At 40.0% G+C, this 10042-nt stretch overlaps 1 protein-coding gene across 1 annotated transcript; it reads right to left on the bottom strand.

The window, feature by feature from the left end:
- Nucleotides 1-850: 850 nt before the first annotated feature.
- dthd1 (death domain containing 1) lies at nucleotides 851-7668 on the bottom strand. The gene is made up of 10 exons (XM_027134368.2): nucleotides 6827-7668; nucleotides 6082-6715; nucleotides 4997-5318; nucleotides 4705-4884; nucleotides 3570-3805; nucleotides 3179-3337; nucleotides 2783-3072; nucleotides 1631-1869; nucleotides 1343-1400; nucleotides 851-1266 (listed from the first exon to the last, which is right to left on the bottom strand). The coding sequence occupies exons 1-10, from the start codon at nucleotides 7179-7181 to the stop codon at nucleotides 971-973; spliced, it is 2769 nt and encodes a 922-aa protein (XP_026990169.2). The 5' UTR covers nucleotides 7182-7668; the 3' UTR covers nucleotides 851-970.
- Nucleotides 7669-10042: the final 2374 nt, after the last annotated feature.

The following is a 10042-nucleotide window of genomic DNA, read 5'->3' as shown; positions in this document are numbered from 1 at the left end:
AACACGTTTATTAATATCCCAAAGTGTTATGTATCATTAATCCTTTCTTTCTGAAACAGGAAAAAAACATTTTTCGTGTGGAGTGTCGCACATATATGATTTGATCATTGTATATGGCGGTAAACGTCTGATAATGATGATTGATATGAATAATGATGGATGTATCCAGCTTCTGCAGAACTAATAAAATAAACCCAATCGTTAACTTAGTTTGAAACGTCCGTTTTTTTGACACTTTTAATACAACAACAGCTTTTTTGCTACTACGGTTGAATCAAGGCTGCACTATTATACACATTACGGTAATGTTTTAATCGCCTGTGCAGCCTCAGATCCACGTGCCTCGGTGGCACGTAGATGGTGACGTCAATGACTCGGCCAAAGCTTGCTAACTCACGCGGACGGCGGAGTGCTGAGTTGCGCATGCGCACTAGCGAACTAAGCCGCCTAAACGGTTTATTTTTGAGACAAGAAAAGTGTCCAACTATACAGATTTAACGTATGTCTTATAATAAACAGTTTATGCGCTTATTTTAGCGATCCAAAAACAGTTAATTAATTTAGTAGTAAATAGTAAGCTCTTGTCAGAGAATTTGAAAATATATTTTATTAACGTTACAACACTGCCATCTGCTGGTCTGGTAATGCAACTTCATGTTTATGGGGTTGTTTTGATAATGCATGTAGGTCTGTTAAAATGTTTTGAAATGTGATCAGTAGTTTTATTGTTCATTGTTAGACATACTGCTTACAAACATGTTGTATCTATTTATCTCATGCTAATTTACTCTCCATTTACTAGCCAAACTACAGCTCATATCTATACATAATGGACTTATATATATATATATATATATATATATATATATATATATATATATATATATATATATATATATATATATATATAATGTCTACCCCATAATCTCACATAATGGAGAGCCATGGACTGTTACAAATCTTCTGCACCTCATGTCTCACTCATGTCAAGAGCCAGACCTTTTTTCAGCAGCTCTGCAGCCAGCTCTGGCCTACCAATGCGAGTCAGACAGTGGGCAAGCAAAGGACGTTTTGGTGTGAGGGAAGGCAGGGCTTGTCTCCATGTGGTCAGGATGTGGAAATTCTGCAGTGCGAGGCTGTTTGGAGCTCGGAGTCTGGCCAACTGGACAGATGAACGGCGCAGGCGAAGGCACACAACCAGCATAGCTGCATCTTCTTCGGACAGCTCGCTACAGAGCCAGGCTAGCAGTTCATCACAGAGTGACTCTAGCAGAAGGAGATGATAAGAATGATAAGATTATAAAAAATAATAGAGAGGCTGGATTTGAATATTTCTACTTACCTGCCTGATCTTGCTGCAAGAATTTTGCACCGATTGGTCGAGATAAAGTTTCCACATTCTGAAAAAAAAGACAATAACAAATCCCTGTTATAACATGTTCTATGGAATCTCTTTGTGGAGTTGTCTTGGTATCTTACAATTAGGTCAAGGGAAGTGTTAGAAGTAGAACACCAGATTAGGATTAAATAAATCACAAGAGATTTGGGAATGACTTGAAAGTAAAATGATTTGCAGATGTTAAAAACACTGCAATTTTATTTGAACCTAAGCTCATTTGTATTATTTTACCTTCGGAAGGGTGAGTGCCAGCTTACAGACCGGTTCTCCTAAGCAATAGTCTTCTGATATAACTGCTTTGTCTTCCCTCCATACCAGCTGATCTTTAGGGATCTGGAAAATTAGGGCCATGCCTTTGTAATAAGGTGAGCTGTAATTTCCATACGGGTCCAGTTCCTTCAGCTGTAGACAGAGCCAATTCTTCCTCTGATTGTGAAATGTGAGTGTGTGAGGATCTGTGCACTGGTCACCTGCACAAACATGTACTCACACAAATCAAGAATCTATACTGTACTGTATATGCACTTCACACTATTGCTCCTTTACCTTTAGGGACTGTGTTATGTAAAAGCTAACAGGAAATAACTTGTTTCACTGACGTTCCACAACATTAAACATAACTATACATTCACTGAACACCAGATGTTTGGTGTACTAAAGTGTTTGGTGAGTCTTTAATGTGTCTGTGTATTCTGGGATGCTTTCTGTCCACCACAGTTGTAAAAAGTGATTATTTGAATTAATGTAGACATCCTGTTAGCTCAAAGCAGTCTGGTCATTCCTCTCTGGTCTCTCTCATTTAAACTTGCAGACTCTCAGCACACAGCATGTTCCTTTTTTTTTCACATCATTATATGTAAACTGTAAAGACTGTTGCATATGAAAATCCCAGATAATCAGTTTATGTAGTATTCAAAATAGTCCATCTCACTATCACCTATACCATGGTTAAAGTTAGAGACATCTCAATTTTCCCACATTCTGATATTGATGTGAACATCAACCGAAGCTCTTGACCTGTATCTGAATGATTTCTGCATTGTGCTGCTGCTGCAAGGCGAATATCTTATTAGATAAATGTATGAATGTGCAGGTGTACAGGTGTTCCTGTTAAACAGTTTTTAACAAATGAACAATGTAAACTGTTCTCAAATTGTTGTGGTATAAGAGGAATAAAACACTGGGGTGGTCTATAATTGGAAATGAATCATCCCGTCATATTTCTTATTCATCTTAATTTATCTTATTCATCTTTTGTGAAAATAGTGGTGTGATTAGTAGTTTAACAAGGGGAGTTTAAGGAAAGCTGTCTGATAAGGGGCATGACATGTAATGTGAGCATGGCTCCTACAGACGCTCCTACAAGCAAGACTCTTTAGCTACCTGTGCTGGTTATGTTACCGCTGAACTTTAGCAACAGCTGCTCTCCCTCCCTCATCAGCATCTCAGAAGATTGCTCTGGTGATCCACAGTAAGCCTGTGCATGAAGCTCTGCCAGTCCCCAGCTCAGATCTCTACTGGGCAGAACAGCCAGAACCACACTGCCAGGGTCCTTCAGTCTTTTGTGGATGACTATGGATACTGTACAGGTCCTTACTGACTCCTGTAGCTCCTCAGCAAAGAGCACCAAGCAAGAAGGTCTTACAGAAGAGAGCAGACGAAGGACTATCAGCCTAGAGAAAAGGACAAGATTTCATCAGCATAAATGTAAACCGGAAACAGAGAATCTCTCATTCTCATGATGCATAAATATATTGTCTCATAGTTTTGAATAGGTACCGCTCATAGTTCTCCAAGACCTCAAAGGAAACAAGGTCTTTCTGCATATTCCTCACAGTAACTGTATTCAGTACATCCCAGTGCTTATCTTTCCAGCCCAGGACAACAAGCTGCTCTTTAGTCAGCTTTTTGGATGCCTTCAATGAGGCACTTAAAAGCCTTATTTAGAAAGAAAGTACACATAAATGCAGAATTGTAGGGTTTCTTATAAAAACAAACAAACACTGCACTATATTCAATACAATAATATTAAAAATCATATTTCTAAAACAATCTTTAGGCTATAATTAGTTTTAAAAAAATCACTATGCTTCAGTTTCCACTTTCCTATTATTCCTTATCTTAAGTAATAAAATACAGCTTTGCAGCCAGACAAAGGAACAGGCACTACCTGACCTGATGGGATGAGGTGGTGTCAGGAATAAGAGCTGTGCTATGAGAGTTCTCCTCTCTTGTCGTCATCGTTTTAGGTTTAAGAGGACAGGGCAGTGTTAAGGTCAAAGGTCGAAGAGGGCTTACAGTTAAAGGGTGATTCAGATAGAGTAGAGGGCTAGTGGTGAGAATGGAGTGGCAGAAATCATTTCTGTACTTTAATGAAGACAAGAGCATAGCATCTACAGGCTGCACCTGAGGAGTAAAATAGACACAACAGAGTTTGATGTATTATTAGCATAAATAAACTGATGGTGATGTCATTTTGCACATAAAGCTAGTAGGCTGCTATATGTATATGCATGTATATAAGTATTCCCCGCCTGTGCTATCTATGGACATAATGTATTAAGACTTCTTTACATTTTTGGCATTTAGCAGACACCTTTATCCAGAGTAACTTACATTTTATTTCAATTTAGACAATCGAGGGTTAAGAGCCTTGCTCAGGGGCCCAGCAGTGGTAGCTGGGATTCAAACTCATGACCTTCCGATCAATAGTCCAAGCACTTCACCACTACATTATTACCTCCCACATTACATACTACAAGAATAAGCCTTATCTTGTCAATATTCTCTCCAAACATTAGCTAATAACTGGTTGTGTACTTCATCTTTTGTTTGGTCATACAAGGCAACCAACGTGGCATCATGGCTATTATTTTGGTAAAGGACATGTAATGGACATGGTCTGTAGAATTCTGTTTTTATGCTTTATGCTTTTGTTTTCTCTTAATACTCTAGCTAGGATTCTCTCCAAGCATTAACTAGCTACATTAGTGCTATTATAATCTGTTAGTTTAAATTCAGATAAGCAAGTAAGACAGTTAGGTCATAGTGGTGAAAAGTCAGTAATGCAACTAAGAAATAAGAGATAAATGTTTATGGACTTAGTACATTTTTCTCCAAAAACATTCACATAAATATTAGAAACATATTGTCTGGAGGAAATGAAAAATAAGTAAATACCTGCTACTAATAATAGTTAATAAATGCAATTAATTAGTTAATTAATGTCTAAGGATGACAAATTTATGATTAAATTAGAAATCGAATGCTCTAGAAAAAAGATTAGCCCAGTACTATGAGAGTACCATTGCTTGGGCAACCACTGGTGTGCTGAAAGTTCCAGGTGGATAGTCAAGGCATATCCTGGAGTCCACACCCAGTTTGAGACACAGACCTCTCTTTGGGATTGTGAATGTCTCCCTCTGCAAACGGGATAAGACTGCAAATACACCAAGAGTGTACACCTTCACCACTGCAAATGTACCCTGAGAGAAAACATAGACCTGAATTTATAAACACAAAACATTTCCACTGATGTAAATCAATTCTGATGACATGATTTTAGTTAACTGAATAATGTATTTTGCAATCATAGACCTTGCAGCCCCCATAGAATCCCTCGGTTGCTGCTGGAGTGACATAACTGATCCTCTGCTGTTGGTCCATCACTTTCACCACAGCCTCACGATAATTCAGATGGTAAAAAGCCTGGAAAGGAACAGCTATAGTAATCGGGAAGGGACACTTCATGTTGCTGATGTTTTCAAGTCTGAGCACGCTGCTGACCAGCTCCTCTGACCCGGATACCATGAGAGAGCTGAGGCTGTCCACTGCCTTACATCTGATGACCTTTGTGACTTCTATTGGTGCAGTTATATAGCACAGGACTGTGGAGGATGATCTTGCTGAATCTGTCAAACTGTCATAAAAAGGGGTTTGGATTTATTTCAGAAATGGTTTCATGTGCAATAGTCTTATCTGCCAAGGAAAATATAAAAATATAAAGGAATGAAATGAAAATCATCCTGGAAATTAAAATGTCTACTTAGAACACTGCATGTAACATATAAAGTTGTTTGGAACAGGTTGAATTTCTGTCTTTATACTTTATAATGTAGATGTAACACTTTGTAGGTGTACATTTACAGATTGTAGTCATGTCTGGATGAACACATGGGTTAGGTGATTCTAAAAACCCAGCACCTGAACTCACAAGAAGTCCTTTAGTTGGTTGGGGAAGGTTGAGGTTGGGAAATTACTTTAACACAATTTATTTCATTAGTGAAATTGCTTGTGCAGTGGCACAGGTGGTGTAGTGTCTAGCACTGTTACCTCACAGTGCCAAGGTCCTTAGTACAATCCTGTGGAGCTTCAGATTTTGCCCAGTGTTTGTTTAGCTTTCCTCTAAGTTCTCTAAGTTTCTTCCCACTTAGCTCCCAAAACATGCTAGTAGGTCAATTGGCTCTTCTAAATTGCCTAAATGTGTAAAGGCATGCTGCCCAGTTTTGGACTTGTATTCCATCTGGGGAGCATCACACCATCTCACTTTCTCACTGTGCCCAAGGTTTCCATCATAACTCTGATCAGGATAAAGGAATGACTGGAGATTAATAAATTCATAAAAAGCACTGGTGTTATACTTACAGTGAGTTGTAGCCTAGAATGACCAAAAGATACCTTACCCTACTGTATTCCAGCTGTGTGCCCAGCTTATATGTTCATCCATAACCACAATGCTAATCTTCTCTGCCTTCTTGTCTCTTTCATCCACTGTTAAAATTTCGTTCTTCACCTCTCTAGTATCCTCTCCAAGAGGACTGTGGCCACCGATTCTTGAGCTCTTCAGCATTTCACACAGAATGTTGTCCTCTCCTCGTGTCTCAAGATCAATTGTGCTTTCATTAAACAGATCATTGTGGCTAGTCTTTCTCTCCAACGCAGCATGAGTCTGTTCTTGGTTACTTTGAAGGTCACATTTCTGAATGTCTATAAGGGGTGAGACATTTGAAGTGTGTTCTGGGTCAGTATTTGGAGAGCCACATTGCTCTTTATCAAATATCCGTGGAAGGACAAGCCTGTCCTTCGAATCCATCATGAATCCATCACGAATCAGGAGATCACGAATCATGAGATCGTCCCTTGTTATCTCAGCTTCTGTACTTTGCAGGTTTGCTCTAGAGATGATGGTGGTCGCACTGTCAACTTTACTTGTGATTGAAAGCAGCGTCTTCTCAATGCTGTGCACATCTCCCAAAACACTTAGAATGAGATCGTTGACATAGACAAGTTTGCAAAAATGACCTTCTCGGGAGGCTCCTGCAGGGAAATTGTTCACAAAAATCTTTTATCTTGAAATTCCACTGAATACAAATAAACAAAATAAATGCAAAAAGCCAAGAATAACTTGCTTTCACCAGCACAACTTACCCAGTTGTTTTGCTTGAGTCTCTCTCTTTGGGACCGTGTGCCCATGATTTGCGTTCCTGTCTCGCTCCATGAGAGTGTGTACTGTTGAGTTTAGAGCTTCTCTCAAGCAGCCCACTCTGTATGTGTGTAGCACACTCCACTCCTTAAAAAGATGGAGAACTTTCCTAAGGGTCCTTGCTAAATCTCCATTCCCGAGAGGATGCCCAGAAGCTTTTGTAAACTCTGATCCATGTGCATCTGTGCTGCTGGTTCTCTCTAAATGTAATAGTTCTTGTAGTCTCTGGATTGTAGCTTGGAGCATGTTCAGAATTTTATCCTCAGGACATGATCCAAAATGAAGATTTGCCCCCAGCATTGTGGATCAGACAACTGGTTCCTGTCAAAGTCTATTTTCAGAAGACCACTGCCCACAGAAATACCACTGACTGCTTGTAATTCTGTTTTCACCTTTCCCTTGTCTGTCTTTGTCTATTCTCTCAGATCTGGCAGTATTTACAGTTTTGGTGTAATAAAAACAGGTGGCCATGGCAATTAGAGGGTGTGCCTAAAGACAAAGAGGGGCCCTTAGCAACAGAAGACCCTAAAAAAGAGTAATGTGTGTGTCTAAGAATGGCCTCTGCTCTGACAGGCTGCATATTAGAGTCCTTTTTAGCCTTTATCAAACATTCTCTTACTCTCTGTACGTTGCTCTTTCTCTGTCTGCGTCAACATTTTCTTATATATGAACTGGGTATATATGAACAAGTATGAATATATATATTTTTAATAACATATAGAATGAAAAACAAACGTTCACATTAAGAGTTACCATGCAAGAGTTAAGAGCTCTCTCTCTCTCTCTCTCTCTCTCTCTCTCTCTCTCTCTCTCTCTCTCTCTCTCTCTCTCTCTCTCTCTCTCTCTCTCTCTCTCTCTATCTATCTATCTCTATGCACTGAACAAAACCTCACCCACAGCTTCTGCAACCTGAGAGCCAATTACTTTGGGAATGAGTTACTACCGAAAACTGTTAAAGCTCAACTGCAGATAATGGGGAAAATGTGTAACCTCACATTTCATAAGCTGAGAGCTGTTCAGTGAATATTTCATAAGCACCGCAAAAATCAGCATGCTAACATTCCAACATATTGTGTAAAGGCCTGTGTGCTTACAGAAAATGTGTTAGCTTATTATGTCAATTTACAGAGCCTGCCAGCAGAGAAATGACAGAGAAATAGATAAATGACTGGCATGATTGTAGCTGGGTGATTTAATACATGTTTACCTGCCAATACCTTTGTAAACATACATGCATACACACACACACACACACACACACACACACACACACACACACACACACACACACACACACACACACACACACACACACACACACACACACACACACACACTGCACATGGAATTTAAAAAGTCAATATGATGTTAATGGTATAGTTTTGACAGTTGTGTCTAAATTCCTCTCCTGAACTAATCTCACACTGTAACAATCACTAATTTGTGGTACAAAAAGTATAATTTTAATCCCTCTCCCTGCCGTAATATAACACTCTTCCTAAATTATATAATTAATTATATAAATTAAATATATATATTATAAATTATGTAGCAACATCTGGAAATTTTCCAAAACTGACAGCTCAGTTACAGATGGAATTTGGCTGGAAGCAAGACAGAAAGCTTCCCTTTTGTCTTATGGCACTGAAGCCAATCCACCAACTGAAATATTTTTGGTAGGTAGGAGGAGACCAGAGAACCCAGAAGGAATCCACATGTACAATGGCTAATCATTTACAGATAGCATTTACAGTAAGTAACCTGTGCCCTGGATAAAAGTGGACACATGAAACAACGAGGATAGATTTTTTCTTCTTTTTTCCTTCTTCTTATTTATTATTATTATTATTATTATTATTATTATTATTATTATTATTACTACGGTGTACATTCCCCCATGTGCTAATGCTAAGGACATGCTGCATGAGCTGTACAGCGGCATTACCGAACTTCAAACATACAGCCCCGATGCCTTTTTCATAATAGCTGGTGACTTTAACCACACCAACTTAAAGACAGTGCTACCGAAGTTCTACCAGCATGTGAACTTTGGAAAAAGGGGAAATAATATACTGGACTTGGTTTACACTACAGTGAAGCATGCATACAGGGCTGAGCCCCGCCCCCACCTCGGGTTCTCAGATCACATTTCTGTTATGCTAATCCCTGCATACAGACCACTCCTGATACGCACAAAACCGGTTCAGAAACTTATCACAGTCTGGCCAGAGGATGCTACCTCAAAACTCCAGGACTGCTTTCAGTGCACGGACTGGAATATGTTCAGAGAGGCAGACACCTACAACAACCGCACAGATCTGCAGGAGTATACTGAAACCGTGAGTGCATACATCAAAAAGTGTGGTGATGTCACAGTAACCAAGACTATCACCACACGGGAAAGCCAAAAGCAGTGGATGACAGCAGAGGTTCATGAGCTGCTAAAGACCAGAGATGAAGCTTTCAGGTCAGGAGATAAAGCAGCTCTTAGAACAGCAGGAGCCAATGGGGCATCAAAAACACGAAACGGACATATGCAGATAAAATCAACAGCCACTTTGCAGACAGTGAAGACACAAACGGAGCCTGTGGAAAGCCATCCGAACACATCACTCCCTGACACACTGAACCTTTTCTACTCACAGTTTGACATGCAGAATAACACACCTGCACAAAAACTGCCCACATTGACCAACGACAAGGTGCTCTGTTTCTCTCCAGCTGATGTAAGGAAGACCCTATCCAGGATTAACCGATGCAAGGCTGCGGGCCCCAATGGAATATCAGGCAGGGTACTGAGAGATTGTGCGGCACAGTTGACTGACGTCCTTACAGATATCTTTAACACCTCACTGAGCCAGGCAGTCGTCCCCACATGTCTCAAGTCCACGACCATCATACCAGACACAAAGAAAGCACCTGTGTCCTGTTTGAATGACTACCGTCCCATAGCACAGACTCCAATCGTGATGAAGTGCTTTGAGAGGCTAGTCATGAAAACATAACAACCAGTCTCCCCAACACCCTCGATCCGCTCCAGTTTGCATATCGCCAGAACCGATCCACAGATGATGCAATTGCCCCCAGCCTCCACCTAGCCCTTACACATCTTGAAAACAAAAATTCCCATGTCAGAATGCTGTTCATAGACTTCAGCTCAG

Source organism: Tachysurus fulvidraco, chromosome 1, assembly GCF_022655615.1.
Source record: "Tachysurus fulvidraco isolate hzauxx_2018 chromosome 1, HZAU_PFXX_2.0, whole genome shotgun sequence".
NCBI classification, from domain to species: domain Eukaryota; kingdom Metazoa; phylum Chordata; class Actinopteri; order Siluriformes; family Bagridae; genus Tachysurus; species Tachysurus fulvidraco.
Note: the sequence above shows the minus strand (reverse complement) of the source record. Positions and strands in the feature narration are given on the sequence as shown.

What these genes read in the sequence shown, in the direction of transcription:
- dthd1 (XM_027134368.2), bottom strand. Translation starts at nt 7,181, where the DNA reads ATGCTGGGGGCAAATCTTCATTTTGGATCATGTCCTGAGGATAAAATT. An exon ending in GACTCAAGCAAAACAACTGG is followed by an intron (nt 6,716 to 6,826) that starts GTAAGTTGTGCT and finishes ATTTCCCTGCAG; the next exon opens with GAGCCTCCCGAGAAGGTCAT. An exon ending in CTTGCAGCAAGATCAGGCAG is followed by an intron (nt 1,267 to 1,342) that starts GTAAGTAGAAAT and finishes TCCTTCTGCTAG; the next exon opens with AGTCACTCTGTGATGAACTG.